At 33.2% G+C, this 21,529-nt stretch overlaps 3 protein-coding genes across 7 annotated transcripts; 1 reads left to right on the forward strand and 2 right to left on the reverse strand.

The window, feature by feature from the left end:
- The first annotated feature begins 776 nt into the window (after positions 1-776).
- LOC114162430 (cyclin-D5-1) lies at positions 777-2,975 on the forward strand. Of its 3 annotated transcripts, XM_028046316.1 has the most exons (6): positions 777-1,044; positions 1,142-1,400; positions 1,520-1,606; positions 1,743-2,034; positions 2,146-2,279; positions 2,376-2,975. In XM_028046316.1, the coding sequence occupies exons 2-6, from the start codon at positions 1,161-1,163 to the stop codon at positions 2,556-2,558; spliced, it is 936 nt and encodes a 311-aa protein (XP_027902117.1). In that variant the 5' UTR covers positions 777-1,044; positions 1,142-1,160; the 3' UTR covers positions 2,559-2,975. The 3 variants fall into 3 exon arrangements, with proteins under 3 accessions (XP_027902117.1, XP_027902119.1, XP_027902118.1); XM_028046318.1 differs by having other exon boundaries at positions 777-1,400; positions 1,743-1,920; XM_028046317.1 differs by lacking the exon at positions 1,520-1,606 and having other exon boundaries at positions 777-1,400.
- A 1,785-nt stretch (positions 2,976-4,760) lies between these two features.
- LOC114195965 (calcium-transporting ATPase 1) lies at positions 4,761-11,346 on the reverse strand. Of its 3 annotated transcripts, none has more exons than XM_028086419.1 (9): positions 11,170-11,346; positions 10,841-11,052; positions 9,769-9,823; positions 7,738-9,686; positions 7,265-7,423; positions 6,603-6,774; positions 6,191-6,489; positions 5,525-5,793; positions 4,761-5,153 (listed from the first exon to the last, which is right to left on the reverse strand). In XM_028086419.1, exons 2-8 carry the CDS (start codon positions 11,015-11,017, stop codon positions 5,545-5,547), a joined length of 3,060 nt encoding a protein of 1,019 aa, XP_027942220.1. In that variant the 5' UTR covers positions 11,018-11,052; positions 11,170-11,346; the 3' UTR covers positions 4,761-5,153; positions 5,525-5,544. The 3 variants fall into 3 exon arrangements, with proteins under 3 accessions (XP_027942220.1, XP_027942221.1, XP_027942219.1); XM_028086420.1 differs by having other exon boundaries at positions 11,295-11,311; XM_028086418.1 differs by having other exon boundaries at positions 10,841-11,333.
- A 6,137-nt stretch (positions 11,347-17,483) lies between these two features.
- Positions 17,484-19,163, reverse strand: LOC114162688 (U-box domain-containing protein 4-like). Its single transcript, XM_028046644.1, has 2 exons — positions 17,875-19,163; positions 17,484-17,684 (listed from the first exon to the last, which is right to left on the reverse strand). The coding sequence occupies exons 1-2, from the start codon at positions 18,814-18,816 to the stop codon at positions 17,622-17,624; spliced, it is 1,005 nt and encodes a 334-aa protein (XP_027902445.1). The 5' UTR covers positions 18,817-19,163; the 3' UTR covers positions 17,484-17,621.
- Positions 19,164-21,529: the final 2,366 nt, after the last annotated feature.

Consider the following 21,529-nt stretch of genomic DNA (forward strand, 5'->3'; position numbering starts at 1 on the left):
GAAATATTAAGTTAAATGGCCTGTTACAATAAATGACTAATTTTTTTTAATATACTTTTATTTTTCTTTTGAAAAAGACTTTACAAGGACACTTTATAATGATTTTATCCGCCAAAAAGACGCAATAAATCGACAATTCAATAAAATGTCATTTATCGACAATTAAAAAAACCGTTAAAAAACAGCAAATATTTGCTCAGGATTAGGTTTAGTTTCTCTCTCTCCCGCGCTCACCTTAAAAAAATATTATTCAATCTATCTTTGTAATTAAATAAATAGATATTTATTTGTATTTCGTTATTTATTTTATTAATTTAAGTAATTTAATTATTTACTTCCATATTCTCTGACAAACACATGGTTCTTCATAAGATTATCTGAGTATATATTTAAAAAAAAAGGGTGAATGATAAAGTACATGATGGAGTAAATTGTACGAAAATTGGCACTTATGAATGGTGTGTATGCCATGGATGGATCTGCTGGAACATCGGAAGTTCTGATGAGTGAACAAGTTTTCTCAATTTTTTTTTGTTGAAAGAGAAATGGCCATGTTTGACCGGTCAAACTATTACCCTAAGGATCGTTGCTTCATCCGGACCCTCCGTCATGCTTTCTATTAAAAGCCCGGCCCGCTTCATAGACTTCAGGTTTAGGGCAGGGCCCACTCAGGGTTCAAGTCGACCCGACCCGACCGGGAACAGGCCCGGTGGTTTTTTTGTTCACCACGCGTTTTAGAAGCGCGAGTGACTCGACAGTGGCACTCAAAACGCAAAAGACTTTATGGGTCAAACTGAAATCAAAACCTCATCATCCTCAACACTCACCCAACCCAACATCACACCTTGAACACCGAAACATAACAACAACAACATTCACTCACTCTATCACTCCCTCGGAACTAAAATCTCGCCTTTCTTACTAATCCTTATTGCCCAAGACAACATAATCAATGTCCCCAAACTGTAACCGCTACAACAGCTCTAAGATTTCCACCTAAATCATAGCCTCATCTTTCTTTCTCCCTTAATTCTAAACTCTTAGGTAAAGTGGCTTAATTACTCAATCATATCGTATAAAACATTTCAGAGACGACTTTTTTTGCATTGTTGTTCAATTGGGTCGTGGAATCTCTTTTCAGAAAACTCTTTTTCGCCCAAATGGATGATCTTTCGTCCAGCCTTCTATGCCAAGAAAACGATACGTGTTTGGAAGAAGGAGGTGATGAATTAGAAAACCAATTGATTGGATCACGGCATGATTGTGGGGTTTCGGAGGATGAGTATGTGGGGATTCTGGTTGAGAGAGAGATCGTTCTTGGGTTCAGAAGGGACGAAAGTTTGGTGTTTGGGGACTGGGTGAAGCGTGCACGCTTGGAAGCAATCAATTGGGTTCTCCAAGTTAGTCCAACGACCCATTTTACTTGTACTTTCGATTGAGCTTCATTAATGAAACTGCATTAGGAAACTCGATCTTGATTTTCTTTTGTTTGTTCCTTTTTAATTTTGTTGTTCATTAGACAAGAGCAACATTGGGTTTTCGCTGCGAAACGGCTTATTTGTCAGTCACATACTTCGATCGATTTCTTTCTAGACGGTCCATTGATGTATGTAAGCTAAAACGTTATGTTACTCTTCCAATTAATGACAGCATTCAATCTTTCATCACTCTTCTTCATTGATCTTAATTATCCCTACTTACCCTTTTGGTTGAATGCTTCAATTTTTTTTTTTTTTTTGCAGAGTGAAAAGTGGTGGGCAATTCGATTGCTTTCAATTGCATGTCTCTCTTTGGCTGCAAAGATGGAGGAGTGCAATGTGCCAGAGCTATCAGAGTTCAAATTGGATGACTATTCCTTTGAGGGAAAAGTGATTCAGAAAATGGAGCTCTTGGTGCTCAGCACATTGGAGTGGAAAATGGGTATCATCACTCCCTTTGATTTTCTTTCCTATTTCATCACAAAGTTCTGCAAAGAATCTCCACCAAGTCCTACTTTTTCCAAGACCATGCAACTCATCTTTACAACTATGAAAGGTGCATCATGAGCACCATCATTTCCTTTCTATCTTATGGCTTTTAAGTTAACTTTTTGACGATGAGTCACATTTCCACACGCATTCAGCAGATATTTGTTCTCTTGTGCAGAGGTCAATTTAATGGATCAAAAACCATCGGTTATTGCAGCGGCTGCTACATTAGTGGCAATGGATCAAAAACTGACGATGGAGGAGGTGGAGTTGAAGATGAGTTCAATTCCTCAACACAGGCTTCTAGAACCTGTAAGTTGTGTTGTTTTTTAAAACTAACACCTAAACATGTAAGCTAATGGATACTCGGAATAAATTTTGGCCCTTTTTGGTTTGTTTTGTTCGCAGAAAGATGTATTCGAGTACTACAATCTAATTCAAAGATTACAAGAGGAGGAGAACAAAAGGGACACGCACACGCCAATTGACGTGGCTGACAGCTCTAGAGTTACTTCTTCCGCAGCAATGGCAAAGAGAAGAAGACTCACATTCAGTGATGAAGGAAGTAGTCATGGGAAGGGACAGGGATAGAAAAATCCAATTTTTTTTTTTAATATTTTTTATGGTCTAATTATTTAATGTGAAGATTATGTTTTGGCATTCTTGATTAGTTATAGCATTAATCTCACCGAGAGATAGAGGGGGGTGAAAGTTAAACCCACATGTGAAAGGTATTGATTGTTGGTGCATGAAAAGTTGTTCAGTATTGATTTGGTGTCTTCCTGAGAAACCAGCAAGGCAAAGAGGAAAAAGGAGGAAGCAAGAATAAAAATTCAGGGTTTTGGGATACATATTTTAGTTGAAGTGTTCAAATCAAATCACCACCAGGTAAACAAAAAAAGCCAGATGCTGATCTAGAAAGCTGCAGAATCAGAAACAGCCAGTTAGGACTTAGGTCATTGTTTGTCCTCTTTTACCCTTATAATTTATTGTGATTTTTCTCCATTATTCTTACTGTTATTATCATTTTTTTTTTGTTTCGGTTAATCTTTTTAACCTTCACTGCCTCTTCATAGCGGATTTTGTTTTGTCATTTCTCTTGCAACCTACGTTTTGATGGATGCTTGGGATGCTTTGGTATGGTAGTGTCTTGAAAAAAGGGTGAAAGTGGGAAGGGAAAACTGTGTTGGTGTGTTTGGGTGCATGGTCTATGTTGTTGCATAATGGCCATCACAAAAGTTTTGTAAGGATGAATGTGATTGGATTTGTTTCAATGTCTGACTGCTTTTAATGCGGGACCTACCCTTTTGCCTGCAAATTTTTACATGGCTTCGTTGTGTTCATGGGTCATCAAACCTCGGTTAGTGTCTGTGGAATCAAAAGGATTTCTATGTTCAATTATGCTTTGAAGCAACGGACTTTTGTACCCTCCCAGGTTTATTCTCACTCTAACAAACATTCTAACTTGCTGTACTCTTGTTTACACGACATCATTTACAGAGTGTGTTAAAGAAAAGAAAATTGCTGAAACGAAACACATTGGTGTTTCAAACCGTTTTGTCCAGAACAATCTCTTCTCTTACTTGGTTGAGATAGAGAAGAATATTTGTAGATTCAACCATTTGTTTTTTTGAAAAAAAAAGGGTGCTTGCATGCAAAAGTTTGTTTTGTTATCTCATTTATTTGATCATTAGTGGGAAGACTGTTAGAGCGAACTTTTTCTTAAACACTTTTAGGGGGAATTTTTTCTCCTATAAATTAAACTAATTTATTTACAAAAAAAAAAAAAGTTAAGGTGTTTTTCTTTTATGTAAGTTACAATTAATTTATAATTTAGAAAAGTAACATTTTTTTAAAAACTTGAAAATGTTTTGATAAACTAGTTGTTGGATTTAGCTTATAAAAGTGTGTATTTCATTATTTTTTTTTTCTCTACATAAAGTTCTCATGAAAAGTTTTATAAAAAACCTATAAACTAATTTCTAGAAAATGTATTATATAAGTTTTAAATTTAGCTTGTGATAAATTAATAGTTACTGCAGAAACTTGTTTCTTCATTTTTAAGTTACTTTAAAAAAATTGTCCAAGCATAGCTTTATAATTATAAGACTTGAAATCGAGTCTTGGAAGATTTTGATTAGGGTTCGAAATTGGCGATGCTGAAGAAAGAATGATGAATATAGAAGAATTAAAGAGTTGAAGGGTCAACTTAAAGTCCGTGAGAAATGATTGGTGTCAGCGGTCAAAGTAGTACTTGTACTGAACAAGCTATATATAGGAGAAGTATCTTCGATGGTTCAGCCAAAATATACTATTTATCATGCCTTCTTTCTTTTACTAAATCAAACAGACACTGATTTGAGATGACACACTACATACAAAAATCCGTGTATTGCGGCTTCACTGTGATATGACTGTAACTACCACACTTAAACCGTGCCCACATCAAATTAACCGCCAAAATATCACAAACTTCAAAACAAAAACAAAAAAAATATAATGTCTCCAAGACAAAATATGTGGTAACAAAAAAGAAGCTGCTCTTGTCCTATTTCCTATATATTATTAAAAACTTCTTTTCTTATTATGGGTCTTTGACAATCATATGTTCATAATTTTCGGTCTTGATTAACTCTTTCCATTAACCTATGTTTGGACTCAGAATGAAGTTTATGTAGGAAGAAAGAAAGGGTAAACATATCTAAATTTGTATTGAAAGGTAATTTTTAAGGCACACTGTGAGTAGCCAGGTGAAAGCACAAACAGTGAAGGTAGATCTTGTAATGAGCTGTGTTGAAATTCTTTAACGGCTTTGTATTTTAGTAAGTTTAAGATTAAAATCTTGACCAGGTACTAATTTCAAACAATAAAATAATTTTGTTCCAACGGCCTCAGCACTAAATTATGAGTACCGAAGAAAAGATTTCAAACCTTCTTTAGGAACTACAGCGGGAGCTTCCCAATTCACAGAACAATGTACATTGTGCAGAACTAGAGAAAACGCAATTCTCTTATAACAGACCTACTGAACTCCAATCCATTGAGTACCTGAAGACTCTGAGAAGCCAAAGTTTATGTGTAGCCACCACTGCTTCTTTAGGATTGAATGGAAGCACTTTTTACTACTGGCCATTGCCCTTCCGGTCTTCACAAAAATAATGGGCATCCACAAATTTTCCTGGCTAACTGCATAATCAAAATTAACTTTGATCAGACAGCGGAATCAACCTGCCAGAGATAATTTGTAAAATATGCAAAAGTAAAGTTTTCTTTATTGATCCAGGCCAATGAAAATATTCTCAAAATCTTCTATGTTGGTGATTGTTTTCCTTCTCATTAGGACAGACAACAAGCAGTATTCTGTTTAACTTCACGATCATTGAAAAAATGTATAAATTTTGTATTTTAACACCAGGAACAAATACCAAATCTAGCTTCTTATTTGTTAGCTTATGGAAACTTCATGCATATACAACTGTTTGTTTGATAAGTGTCTTTTAAGATATTAGGAGCAAAAAAGACCATTGATTTACGAGTGAAAGCAGAGACGACGGTACCTAATTTGTCGGCATTGATTTTAGACAGATCCCACGGGGATCATCTTTAGAGCTGCTGCAATTGGCATGCCAAAGACTCCAAAGAGAACGCTACCGAGCCACTGCTTCAAACTAAGTGGATGTGTGTTTGCATAGGTGCCCAAAAGTTCAACAATAATAATTTGGAAGACCACAGTGCAAGTGAGCACAGCTACGAACACATAATTCTTCAATATACCTTCGAACACATTTATCCTCTCCATATCTCTGGAGCTAATCTCATTGAAAACCTATCAATATATTTGAATAACGATGATCATCATAAAAAGCATAATCAGAAGGAATTACAGTCAGAACATTCTATTAAGGAGATTTCACTCTCGTACACTCAATTTAAGATTTAGAAAAATATTTGACCACAGTATTTTAATATTTCAAAGAAGGAAGATTGGTTTTGCAAAAGTATTGTGAATATTTTATAATTGACAAGAGGAAAACATACTTCTATTACGTACAAACTACAAAGGTGAAAAAGGAAAAAAGCAATGTCAGATGAAATCATATCTGGACAACAAGAATTTAAAGATGGTACAGAGTTTAAATTTTGTCCTCCAAATTTAACACCATATCAGAGCAAAGAAAGACAGACACTGAGATAGTCCAATCCCGGGATGGTTTTAAATTTACCTGACAGAATACGAATGAGTTGAAAATAAGTGTATTCAATATCATATCAGAATCTGGGCCATGAAGATGAAATGCTGCTTTTCCTCTGGTCTGTAGGAACCATATTACGACAAATTGATATATAGACTGCCCCAAGATATTCCTCCACATCACGTTACTGATGAAGTTTCCTTTCCTACCAACAGGTGGTCTTTTCATCAACTCATCGTTAGGAGGTTCAGTGGCAAGTGCAAGTGCTCCAAGAGTGTCCATAATCATGTTGACCCATAGAAGTTGAACAGCAGTGAGAGGAGCATTTCCTAGTAATTCAAATATGAAGGGGGGAAATGAGACCAAAAAGGTAATAAATTACTTCAAAAAATAAAAGGAAAATTTTGATCAGGAAGATAAAAACGGGCTGCATGATGATTACCAGTCAGACAGGCAGAGGAGAAATTGACGATCAAAGCAACTACATTAACAGTTAGCTGAAACTGCACAAATTTCTGAATGTTTATGTAGACCGAGCGGCCCCATTTGGCTACGGTCACAATAGTGGAAAAATTATCATCTAGAATTATTACATCCGCACTTTCTTTTGCTACCTGAAATTGATAAAATAAAAAAGTTTACAAAATATATTATCAAGTATAATTCAGCATAATGATTCCAAGGATCAATACCCTCCACAAGCAACCAATGAATAGTTCAGGAATTCCGATAATAAGTATTAAAAATGAAGAGCAAAGCATTTGGTTCAGCTTCTTTTAAGGAAATAACAGCTTCTTTATCAACTCGCTGAACTAGATTTTAAAAAATTATTATTTCCGAAAATTAGGCTAAAACTAACATGAAAGTCATGAGAACATTACATCTAGGAATACATATTAGAGAACTCAAACAGCATTTCTCCCTAAACATTCAAGTCGCGTTTGGAAATAAAGACGATGAAACATACCCGCCAAATCCAATTACCTAATTCCCCATGAAAAGTAGAAGCAAAAAGAACATCTCACTCAAACAAACCATTCATGCTTTCAAATTAAATAAAGACATTAACTAAGACAAGATCAACAGAGAGTTGTTTTGGCATACCTCAGTTCCAGCAATGCCCATTGCAAGTCCAATATCTGCTTCATGAAGTGCTGGAGCATCATTTGTTCCATCACCAGTAACTGAAACAACCTCTTGAAATGTTGTCCTCAAGTGTTTCACCAGGGTATGTTTATCCATTGGTGAAGACCGGGCCATTACCTGCATATATAGACATGACGTAACTGTTACCTTCAATGTTCAACATCAACCCAGTGTATTCTAATGCTCCATCACTGGCATCCATTTGCTACCCAAAAAATTAGTTTTTGGCATACTATTTTCAGTAATGGCTTAGTACTAGAGATGCCAAAATGAACTTGGACTGATGGATTGAAGAAGCCCGAAAAATAAATCAAGCCAGGTAAAAGAATATTGTGGCCTAAACTGAATCGTACCATTTTTAGCCCAACCTGTTTAGCCCATGGCCTAAGACATGAGAACCAACAAAAATCGATTAAATGACATGTACACACCTGAATCTTCGGAATGATGTCAAGCAATTCCTCCTCGGTCTTCTCACGAAACTCAGGGCCTTCAATTGCAATACCATCCGTTAAAATTCCACATTCTCTAGCAATTGCCTTTGCTGTATTTATGTTATCTCCAGTAACCATCCTAACAACAATACCAGCTGACCTACAAATGGCAACAGACTCTCGGACACCAGGGCGAACTGGATCCTTAATTCCCACAATTCCTATACAGGTGTAACCCCTAGTAGGAATAGGACTTCCAACAAAAAATTCATCATGAATATCCATGTAAGCGAGGCAAAGTGTTCGGAGAGCTTCACCAGCGAATGTTTCAATAATATTATTCATCTGATTGATGGAGTCTTCATTAAGTGGAACAACCTCGCCACTTGAGTCCACAACTTTGTCACATGCAGCCAGAACTATTTCAGAGGCACCTTTACAATGTGCTCTGAAACCACCATCAGGAAGCTGTAAAACCACCCCCATGCGCTTCTTTATAGAATTAAACGGCTCAACTTTCACAAGTTTTGACCTTTGTCGTTCCTTTAGGAAATCACCACCAAGTGACAGTCCAAATTCTAAAAGTGCAGTCTCGGTTGGTGATCCCAGAATTTCAATCTTCTCATCTTTGTTTTTGACAACCTCTCCTCCCGTGTTATTAAATATTGATTCAAGTAGAATTGCGAGAGAAGAATCGTGAATATCAGATGAGAAATCAGAAGAGACCTTAGAACTGTTTACTTCTTTAATCTTCCCACATATGTAAGCTTTTACAACAGTCATATGGTTAGTAGTTAGTGTGCCGGTCTTGTCACTGCAGATGGTAGTGGCAGATCCCATTGTCTCACAAGCAGCCAAGTGCCGAACAAGTGCCTTATCGTTCATCATCTTTTTCATTGCAAAAGCAAGGCTTAATGTTACTGCTAAAGGTAAACCTTCAGGAACTGCAACAACAACAATAGTAACAGCAATAGCAAAGAATTCCACAATTTCCATAGCATCATCACCAGACCATGTCCACTGGGATCCTTCTTGCAGCTTGCGGCTAAATAGCCCTTGGACCAACACTGAAAAGGTCACAACTGCAAAAAAGAGGCCTATTTTCCCAATAATGGTAGCAACACCATTAAGTTTTACCTGCAAAGGTGTTTCATCATCTCCCCCTTCACTAAGAGTGGCCATTAGTTTACCCCACTGGGTCCTCATTCCAACAGTGGTCACAAGCATCTTGCATGATCCATCTTGGACTTTGGTTCCAGACAGCAGAAAGGGATTAAGTTCACTGACATTCACTGGTTCACTTTCCCCCGTCAAGCTTGATTCATTTATTAACACGGAGAAACCAGACACAAAAAGCCCATCAGCAGGGACCTGATCTCCAATATTTAAATGGACAATATCACCAGGAAGCAGATCATATATTGAAAGCTTCTGCCTACAACCATTTCTCGTTACCTGAACTGTAATTTTCTTCTTCTCTTTATCTAGATCCTTAAACTGCAGAGATTGTCTGTAATCACTTGTGGCAGTGACAAACACTACAAGCAATATGCTAGCAACAATACCGATTCCATCCTGTGCACCTTTGGGCCACCCTTCCATTACTATACCAACCACCAGAGAGACCAAGGCACAGACAGCAAGTATCATGAGGGTTGTATCTTGAAGGGCTTCCCATACAAAAACCCAGAACCCGCGAGCTGGACTTTCAGTGAATTTATTAACTCCATAAATTTCTTTTCTCGGATTGAGCAAGTGCTCAGATGTTGATATCCCATCATCAACTGAGGTATTGAGTTTGTTTGTGATACCCTCAACCCCACCATGAATTTTCAATTTCTTCACATCACGTCCCTCAACAATCGATCCCAACTCATCAGCACAAATGTCAAAGCCCGCGGTTTTAACTTCTTCTGGTACAGTGTACTCAGTTGACAAATTTAGACCTGGAGAAGTAAAGACTTGTTTATTGTCTTAACGTGAAAGTTTCACAAAAAATTTGAAGTGCGTACGAGTTGAATTCCTTACCATGAATAAACTGAAGAGCAGCTTGTGAAACCAACACTGCAACTCTGAACTTTTCCTGTAATGTATAGTGGTGGAAGGGAAATTAAGAGATGATGGAATTAAGCTATTAGAGTAATCTTGGGATGCACCAGGGCAGCGAGGGGACATGTATTCCAATCCTTCCAAGACTTTATTTCTTATCCGAATTCAGAAAATCAATGTCTTGGAATTGAAAGTGTTACATGCTCAAACTTAAGAATGAATGCTGAAGTATGTAAAGAATAACTGGCTATGCAAGTTTGAGAAAATTGGCAATTTATCACCTATAATACAAATTCCCCCTAAGCATCAAGGATAGGTTATTCTTGAACTGAATATTGTACTTTATAGTTAATCATTGTCATTTGATTATACTTATTACCCTAAAATTAAAAATAATAACACAGTCCCAAAACCAAAACGATATGCCGCATAAGCTGGTCTTAAAATCGTAGACAGAAAGAAAAGGAAAGTTGTGAAAATTAGCAATAAAGTAGACCAATCAATATATAATGTTTAGACCTACAACTAATATTCATTCCATTTCCCAGTTCTGCAAACAAAGGGATGAGGAGGAAATAAGTTGGAAGTTTTCAAGTACTTCACATCCTAGTTAAAAGGATTCTGTATCTCATTCCAACCAAGCAGAACAGCCAAACATAGTCAATGCCAAGTGCGTGGCAACGATGATAATATCCACGACCATTGTATCAGAACTACCACAAGCATCAATCATCAACTTCTAATTTCTGCTGGATAAAAGTAACCAGTGTTCTCTCTACTGGTGTTGAAGTAAAATTAATTAAGGAAAAACATTAATCTCCGACCATTCCACTTACCAAAAAATGCCTGGCTCAACTCCAACCCTATCAGATTCCATCTTTACAGACTAACAATAAACAATTAACATTAAAAAAAAAAGTAAATATATCCAGATTCGTTGACACAAAACGCCAAATGAAGAAGTAAAAGTGTATTTTAGTTCTGACTTGTCTTGATCTGGCAGGAAAAAACGTAAAGGAAAGTGAGGTAATAAAAAAAACAAAGAAGAAACCTGATTAGAGCGTCTAATAGCTTCAGCCTCAAATCGCTTGGAGAGGTTAGCAGTGAAACGAAACCTCCTCTTGTGGTTCTTAACGAGCCAACAAGCCTTCCTCCATCTCTGAAGCGCTTCCTCCGACGAGTTTTTGGCCTTCACATCCCCAAAGTTCTCATTCAGGTAACTCTCCATCTATCTACTCTCTTCCTTCCCACAAAACCTTGCTCCTAGCTCATTCAACAATAACAACAACAACAAGGTTTTTGTAAAGAACAAGTTTGTTCCGTCGATGTAAAAGAAGGAGAATAGCAGAAAAAAAAAAATCTGCGGATAGAGTAAGCTACTTTTGTCAAAGACACAACACAAAAAAGCTTCTGAGTGAGGAAATCTCGTATTCTATTCTATGGTTTGAAACAGAAGAATCAGAGACAAGGCAGAACAGCACAAAGCAATCGTCAACTTCACTAACCCACGCTTTACTCTCCTGTCCTCCAACGCAAATAGTGTCACCCATGTAAAATTTTAAAAATTAAAAATAAGTTTATTATAATATTTTATATGCAGATCTGCATCTACCGTCTATACTAATATTAATAAAATAATTAAATATGTTTAGTTTCTTCATTATTTGTTACGGGATAATTAGCAATCCAATTTTAAAAACAGTTTTTTCGCCTTTCCATCATGAATGTTTTTAATAAAAAATGTGTTTCTTTCAAGTTTCAAATAATTTTCTTTAGGACTTTTAGGACGGTTGCAATTGCAATTACTTAATAATTAAAATTGACGTTAACATTTGCTAATAATCATAGTAAAAACCTTATTAATTGTGCAAGAATGCTAAACCTAACTGTCTGACACTGCCAATAAAACTGAACCTAACTTCTACGTGTCTTTCTATTAATAGATAGCTGGATAAAATAAGAAAAAACATCCTTTTGCTTCCTTTCTCATGGTATAAAACACGTTCTTAACATTAAAAAACATTTTTTTAGATATCAAATAAAATTATAAATTGAATCACTTATTTATAATTTAAATCTCTTAATATTATCATCTACTTCAAATTTATTATATTATAAAATATTATCCTTTTTCCTACTTTGAAAAATGAAGATAAACAATATTCACGATTAAAAAGGTGTTTCATATATTACAATTACCAATATTTGTAACTCAATCAAGTTTAATTTTTAGGTTAAACTAATTTTCGTCTTCAAACTATATTTCCTAAATTAAATATATATTTCATTAGTCATATTAAATACTCATTTCCCGGTTTATATGTGAGAAACAAAATTCTACCATAAATTATAATATAACAAGCATGTCAATTTAATCTACCGATGAAATATGAATTTTAAAAATAGATTAAAAATAAAAAATATATTTAACTCTGAATTTTAAAATTATTAAAATTAAATATTAAAAACAAAATATAATTCTATTTTATTCAATATAAAATTTATTATTTTTAGTTAATATAAAATTTAAATTCACACTGCAATATCAATGTTATAAAATTCTAAAATAATATTATAAATAAGGATGTGTGTAAATACTCGTAATTATTATCATATATTATAATTCTAACTTTATTTACAGTTCATTGTTGTAATTTGATAAACACAAATACATTAAACAACTTGTAATACCAAAAGAACTAATTATAATAATTTGAAAAAATATAAATATATCATTATTTGAAGTTAAAATTTACTAAAATAACATCTTAAATATTATCCTTCTGGGCAATACAAAACTGATTAACGATATTTTTTTAACAAACAAAATTTTAACAAATTACTTTTTTAATAAAAAAAATATCATTTTATTACTTTAGTTTGATTAAAAAATAAAATATTAATCTATTTAATTATATTTATACAAACTTTATTAAATTTATCAAAAATATTTGTCAAAAAATAATTTTTCTTGCAAAACTATTGAGTCTATTTGAATATCTACAGTTCAGGCAAATTATAATATTTTATGGACACTAATTTATAGGTTTACTACTTATTAACTATTTTTAAATATATAACATTATAATTAAATATATTAAAAATATTATTAATAAAATATAATATTAATAAAAAACAAAAAATATTGAAAACTTCTCAATTTCAGATCATTTTCATTTTTCTTGAATATTATTTTTAGATTAGTTGATTTTTCAACTGTTTCTCCGGACGGAAACAGTTTCCGGCAGGGGTGTTTGGTAACCGAAACAGGCTTCTACTTAAACCCTTTTGATGTCCGCACGTTAGAAAAAGCTTTCAGACAGCGCATTCCATGTCCCACGCTTCAATTTTTCTTATTTATCAATTATATTATTGCATTAATTATGACTACACAGTGCTGACAAAACTGCAACACATGTAAACAAAAGAATATAGTGGTATACGGTATAATTAATCATCTCTTTATGTTTTGTTTATATCTGAAAAAGAAAAAAAAAACAAATAATTACAAAGATAAAATGAAATAATATTTTTCTGTGTGTCGAAACTGTTTTAGTATTTGTCGTGAATAAAAAGCACAAGAATTATATATCGGATAAATAACTAAAATTAGAAAGTGAACTAGAAAAAGCTAAAGTATAAAAAGGTTGTTACTCTTTTCTTTTTCTTCTATCAAGAAAAGTATATGCATAGTTACATACCGTACACAGTGACCATGCAACACACGTCTACAAGTATAATATGGTCATTTATACGGTTAGTTGAGATATTTTATAGATATAGATACCCATGTCAGAGTACTTTTTTTTATTTGTTTATACGTATCAGTTATATACGGAGGAGAACCATGACGGAACACTATTATAACTTTTTTGAAAACATTGATTGATTACAAAATAAGGGATGTATAATATTTTTGATAAAATCCTTATTATTAGACGAAATGTTATAATTACGACTCACTTCAAACAATTTTTTAGAATGTAATAATTCAAGTTTATGATTCAATTGACACTCAATTTATTTATTGATATTATCTGTAGCATAATATACATATTACAAGAATTACTCATTGAATCATCTATGAATTACATTGTTTCACAATTCTCTTACAAGTTGAAGTATTTTCTATCTTGGAGAATGAAATTAGTTAGAGATAATTTTCTTTCTGTTATTATTTCTCTTCGACCACATATTTTAATTTTATGTTTGTCTACTTTATTTATTTTTTTCCTCAACCTCATGGACCAGTAGTCCTTAAGTCATTTTCAATAGAAATGGAGGCAATAAAATATAATAAAAAGGCCTACCCAAGAATAATGCAGTTAGTTGTAACATGCACAGCTAAGCTATTATTGAGAGACTTTGAAGGGTTGTAGTTAGCTTTCATGACATGAAAGTTGAATTTGACATAAAAGTTGTGTTAAATTTCACTGCCAGTGACAATTTAGAATGTGTTAGAGATTGATTATTGATCAATATTTTCTATTGTCCGAAGCTCTTTTAACTTAGCAATGGATCGTTCTACTCTACACCCTTTTATTCCATTGAACTACTATCTCTTCAATTTACGATTAGGCCCCTTATTTTTTTTTCCTTCGGAAGGAAATGGAGAGATAAATTTTGAATATGTAAACGTTTTTCTTAACCCGAATGTCATATTTATTATAATTTGGGCCTTACTAGTCGACGTATTTTGGGCCAGTTACTTCCATATATATCTTCATGCATAATGATGAGGGCAACACATGAATTATAATTATTCCATGTTATAGAATAATTATTGTGCAAAATTAAAAATACGTTAACAACATGTTAACATTAAAAGTACAAATTAAAATGTAATGTTTAAACAAACTATAATGTTAAGTACATTTTATTCTAACCTTGTTAAATAAAATATATAATTAATCTTAAAAATATCATTTGTAATTTTTTCAATGATTTTACGAAATCCAGTTCACATAAAGTTTCACGAGATCGGTTCACCTAAAGTTTCATGTATAAAAAATATTATCCACAATAATACATTATTTACAATAAACGTAAATTCCTAAATTTAGTTGTTGATCATACCGTGTTTGTTTATTTAAATAATAAATTTTTATATTCAAATCAATACGTGCAATGCATGAATATTATAAGTAATATTGTATGCAAGAAATTTTTTTACTTATTTTTTACTTTTCTTTTTCTTGAACTATTATTGTCTTACTAGCAAAACATGCATAAGAAGAGAATACAATTAACATAAAACTGTTTTAACTTTAAATTAATATTTCGGATGTTGAAGGGATAATTAACATTTATCAAAATCAAGTTAGTAATTTAATGTAATTCCAATTCATCTGATGTGGATTAAAAATCAAATATTGTATTGGTTGATTTCATATGAAGTTGAACACACTATGCAATCTAAAGCACAACTTGGTTTTGAAAGTATGATATTCTTCTCATCACTCAAATATTTCTGGAATCACAACACTTTAAATGCTAATATTTATTCCTAAATTAGTTTTCAATTGTCACATACTCTCACCTCTATGCTTTATAAACATTGCTTCTATTAATTCAATGGAAGAAAAACATTGAGATGCCTTTTTAAAAAGCTGGAACTAAATTAGAATTTTCAACAATAAAGAGGTTAAATTAAAAAATAATACATTATGGAGGTGAAATAAGTAATTAACCTTGAAAGTAAGTATAACACAATTATTTAAAAATGAAAACCTTATTTATTAATAGCATTAAATGTTTGTATTATCTCAAATGCGATTAAAGAAAAGAAAAAGTTGATAGTGAACTTTAGAGCATTAAAAATTTGCAGCACAAGTACAACACTGTCAAACAGATGCATTAAACAATTCCACTTCAACGCGTTCTATGGATGTCTTTTGTTTCATCTTTTGACGTCTTCTCAAGAAAAAGTCAAAAAGAGAGAAACACATATGTTTTCTGTTTCTAGTTTATTCTTGATATTATAATTTTGTATTGAGAGTAAAATACTGAACACAAATGTTACTATTTTAACCTCAATTCCATTCACTCTATAAAATTAAACAAAAATAACATTTTCATACACATATAATGCTTACACTTATTTTGTTTTTTGTATATTATTTTAAAAGTGTGTATATATGAAAAATAAAAACTGAATTAAAGAAAGAAAAAGTATACATTATATCACTGTTAGATGCAATTTAAGAATTTAATATCCAAATAATAAAACTCAAAAGATATACATATAATTAATTGTCCAGTCATATAACATTATTTGAATGTTAAATTTTACACATCATATAGTTTTCCAAAAAAAAAAAAATCAGTCTCTTAAATTAAAAACAAATTCTTATTGACTCATTTTGCTATTAAAAAAATTATCCATCACCAAAACAAAGCTAATTACAAAAGCCCACTTGCCTTTTTTTATTTTCGTCTTTTTTAAAATTTCCACGAGAATCTTGACTTGTTCATGTCAGACTTGAAATTGCCCACTCCTTGTTTTCTCTCCCCTTCTGGTCTATTGTTTTAACTTCTCTTATGTATCCAAAACAAGATTTAACTTCTCTGCTTATACTCATTCAAAGTCCCAAGTTTAGAACATCATTAAATTTCTTTGAAACCCAAAATCACTCCAAATTTTCAGACAAATATTCATCACCTCCAAACTCAACAAGTAGAAATATAATTATGTAAGCCTATATTTTAAAAAATTGATAAATTAACTTGAAGTTAACGCTAACTGCAAATTTATAAGTCGTATTTGTAAGCCTGATATAAAATTAGTAACTGAGACATCAATTCAACATAACCAGAAATGTATTTGTAATTTCTTTTATACGAATTCTACTTTTTAAGATAAAAACACCTTTGTAGAGAATTGTAAAGAGTTCTCTAGTTAAGCAACATACGTAATGAAAAAGGTTGTAAAAATAGTGAGTATACTTAAATTTATAATACAATTATCTAACATTTTAGATTTTATATTTATCTAAATTTTTACCAGTCCTATTGATTTCTTCACCACCTTAATTATATTTCCAAACATCAACATGAGATTAGTTTTCATATACTATAAACTAATAATACAACAAACTATGGTTGGAAACCTAAAGTGGACACACGAAAAAAAAATTATGAAATAATTAAACATAATGCAAAATAAATAAGGATAAACTTTTAAAAAACATTGAATGTTTCATATATGCTTTTAAGAGTGACTTATAGCGACTGTTTCATTATTTATTCCTATATATTAATTGTAAGGATTAGTACCATCATCATATATTTAAATGTTTTAATTAGCTTCTAAGAAAGTTGCAATGACTTATGATAAGTTAGTAGACCCGTACCACATGGAATTAGGGGTCTTGTCTTGGCCCCTCAATTTTTTTAATTTATATTTATATATATGTACGATACATAATATATGAATGTTAAAATTTATTCATAACAATAATGAATGTATATGAAGGTAAGGCTTCTTATACCAAATGATTTCTGAGATAAAATTTCTTTTCATATGTACTTATTTCTGTTTATTATTATCTATCTAGATATGATGCTATATTTTTTTAAAAAAAAAAAGGCTTTTCATGTATGAAAAGAGGTTATAAACCGGTTTATTATGCCCCTTCAATTATGGCTGTATATAAAATTTTAAAAGGAAAATATGTGGAGCGAAAGTATAAAGAAAAAAAAAAGAGTAGGAGGGTGGCATGATTTAGATCACAGAAGGAGAAAGCTTTTTGATTACAGAGGTATTTATTTACAAGTTGTGCCCCCAATCTATATTTTTGTTTGTCTGGTGGTAGGGTTTATGCTGACATTTCCTAGGAACGACCAGCGCCATTGCCGGATCTTGGTTGTCGTAGAAGCTCTATGAGTTTCTCAGCCTGTTCCCACGTACACCAACAATAACAAATAAACAACAACTTCAGTTTAGACCCATACAAAGAAACAACGTGATATCATATCCTATGACTTTGCAACAAAATATAATAATGGTTGGAAATTAGAACTGTAAAAGTAGTTTTTGATTAATAAAAAAATATAAAAGTGATGCATGGTGGTGGTGAGGTTCACCTTGTGTCTGGGGCGATTGGAGTGTGACTGTGAGAAAGCAACGAGGGGTGGAATGGCTCCTTCGCGTGCCACCATAGTACGGTACACCCAACTCTCCTCGCAAATCTGCAACAGAACCCCAACGGCGATCTCCTTCTGCCTCTGCGTCCCCACCTCCACTATCTCCACCAGCACCGGAATCCCCCCTTCTTCCACCAGCGCCGCCCTCCCCTCCACCACCCCAACAACCACGCTCACCACGTACACCGCCTTGTCCACCATGCTCGATCCCAGGTCCGCCATCAGCTCCACCAGCGCCCTCATAACCCCCGCCCTCACCGCCCTCACCTTGTTCTCCTTCGTCGAACACACCGCGTACAGCGCTGTCGCCGCGTCCTTCTTCCCGCGCAAACCCCCGCCTTCTAGAAGCTTCACCAGAGGCGGAATCGCCCCCGCCCTCCCTATCGCAACCCTGTCCTCCTCTCTCTGCGAGAGCCGGAGCAGCGCGCACGCCGCGTTCTCCTTCGCCGTCGGCGTCCCCGTCTCCAGCGCTCTCACAAGAGGCTTCACCGCTCCGGAGGAATTGATGAGCTCTTTGTTCTCGTCGCAGAGCGAGAGATTGAGAATCGCGGTCACCACGTACTCCTGAAGCTGAAGGTCTGAGGAGGACGATAGGAGTGAAACCAAGGGTTCGATCGCGCCGGCTTTTGCGATCTTGACGCGGTTCTCTTCCTTGTTCTTGGAGAGTAGCCTGATTTCCATGGTGGCTTGCTTCTGGTCCTCAATGGAACAGGAACTGAGGTTGAGAACGAGGTGGCGAATGAATTCGTCGGAATTGTCGGCGGCGCAGGCGATGAGGAGGCGGCGGCTCTCGGAAGACGGCGTGGAGAATTCGGCGGATCTGTCGCTGTTGCAGTCGCTGAAAGCGGAAAAGGAGTTGTCGTTGTTGACGGTGGTTAACATGGCCCTCCCTGTACACTGAGAATGTGAATGAAGAAAAAAAAAAGGAAAAAGAAGGAATGCGGTGCCAAATATATGGGAGGGGTTTCCTGGGTGGCGGTCTGGTGTTGAGGGACACGTGCACGTATTTTTCTATTTTTCATTTTTGTTTCCACTGTTACCATTTTGTTTCCCCTCTGCACATGCTTTCACACCAATCATTCCCAACACTACAGGTCACCCACACCCCAGGCCCCTCATTTCCAGAACCTTCATCTTCAACAAATTTTAATTAATACCACGCTATGCTTCTTAATCCAATATCCCCATTTTCTTTTTATGTAAACTTCCTTTATTGTTTATTCATTCACTATGATATATACTTCCTAACCAACTTTTATTGTTCTTTAATTTACTTTCTTCTTCTTTTCCCAAATGATGCCAAATCTATTACGATAATCATTTTTAAGCCTTCATGTCTCAAAATTTATCTGAGTGTGCACATTAGCGAGGTTCCTTTCACGCCTTTCGAAAGATCTCGCACGTAATTTTAGGTCCACCTGCCCTATTGAACACCCTCGTGTGGACTACTGACATGTTCAGTGGAGGGACAAACTTTTATTTTGCTGAGGTTGGGATATAAAATAGTACAGTATTAAAATTCACCAAATAATTTTATATTTTATATAAAATAAGTTATAGCATATTATTCTACATACTAACCAAGAACTACAAAGGGCAACTTTTTGTTACCACCAATAAGCTTAATATTGAGAAAGTTAAAAAAATAATAAAATTTTCATTTAGCGTGTTTATTAATTTTACGAAATACCTGGTAACTAGAAATAACGAGATTAACTATAACAGACTGAGATTGGTCGCTTTTTCTTTTTCCTTTTCCTTTAATTTTTTTGAGTGGAAGATAAAGAAAAGAAGTCTTGATAAGGGAAGGTTTATTTTCACGAAAAGCAACTGAGCTGACCATTGAGATTGAAGCCTTATGAAGTATGATGCCATGATGGCAACCGATGGTAATTGGATGGGCTCAACATCAACATGTGAACACAAAATCCACCATTCCCAACACCCATTTAGGTTACATCTATTTAAATTAAACAACAATGCTAACTTAGTCTTAACTTTTTTGTTATTGTTAAGTGTGATGTAATTCAGATCAATTAGATTTAAAATTTTAAAAATAACAGTCAAGACATAGATTGTTGAAATTTTGCAAGTTCAAGTCTTATATATGGTAGAAGTCTTATATATGCTAGAGACAAATTTTGTGAGTTCAAGTCTTAATATAATATAGGGTAGAAACAAGAAAATTAAGCACTATATATCCATAAATTTATTATTTTTAGATTTTGAGTTAAAAATGATATCAATCTTTTATGTGATTAGACTTAAAGTTTGATTATTATTATGTGTTTCTAGTGTATTATTCTCTCTTTATATATCTATCAAGTTCAAATAAATTAAATTTAAAAATTAAAATAAAAGTTAATTTAGGTGTATTTACTATTTAAATATTTACATGTTTTGAAAATAATAATTAATTAATCTCCAAACACAAAAAGTCAAAAAATTTGATATTCGTCGAAGATGTAAACGTTAAAATTGAAGACTGATATGCAAAATCGATTGGAGGGAAGTTTTGGTTACTTATAATGTTGTATGACACGCATTTCTTAGAAATCATTCCATTTCATGCCTTCAAGCTTTCACAAACTCAATACTATGAGAACAAGTGAACATGCTTCCGTTGTTTATATGGTCGGTGGATAACTCTCGTTATGATTGAGATTCAGTACAAGCTCATGTGCTATCCACTTTTCATACACCTTAAATGAAAATTAAAATATGAATTTAAATTTCACATTAAGTGAAAATAAATAAAATAACTATCATAAAATTCTATAAATTTGTTGTGTTTAAAATTTAGAATTGAAGATAATATCAATTTTTTTTAGAACTAAATTCATATTTTATTGATGTTGTATTTTTTATCGATTTATTTTTAAAACTTTGGTTTATGAGTAGACATTTATATTTATTATTATTATTATTTTCATCCTCTCTTCTTATCTCCTTTAACTGGTGTATTTAAATTTTTACAACATTTATTTTAAAGTGATGGTTGTTATTTTTTTTAAGAAAAATGATTTGTTATTAAAAATAAACTTATATCATGATTTATCATGAACATTAATTATAACGTAATTTGCCTTTCTAAAAGGGTGTATTCTTTTATATAACAAAAAGAAGGTATAGTCCTTCCTACCTGGTCGGTCCATTTTTTTTTTAAGTAAAGTGGTATTTTAATAATGCAAGTTAGTATTAAAATATAACATGGTACATGTTAGAAGATTTTCTATTGTTTTTTGTCTTATTATAGATATTTTACGGCCTACTAGATCAAGGATTAGTCTTATCCGTTACAGTATTGACCCGTCAATTTTTTCTTTTGCACCCGTAAAAGTAAACACAACCTTTCAAAAGTTGTTTGGGTGGTCAAATGAAAATAATATATATATATATATATATATATATATATATATATATATTCAGACAATAAAACTTATATCGGTAAATTAAAAAAAATCCAATTGAAACACCTAAACACTTATTGTCTACCCTTTATCTTACAAATTAAACCATTACATTATATAGCATTAAATATTAAATATATTTTTGTCTTTTAACTTTTGGTTAATTTTGGAATTAGTTTTTAAAA

Source organism: Vigna unguiculata, chromosome 9 (assembly GCF_004118075.2).
Source record: "Vigna unguiculata cultivar IT97K-499-35 chromosome 9, ASM411807v1, whole genome shotgun sequence".
Taxonomy (NCBI): Eukaryota; Viridiplantae; Streptophyta; class Magnoliopsida; order Fabales; family Fabaceae; genus Vigna; species Vigna unguiculata.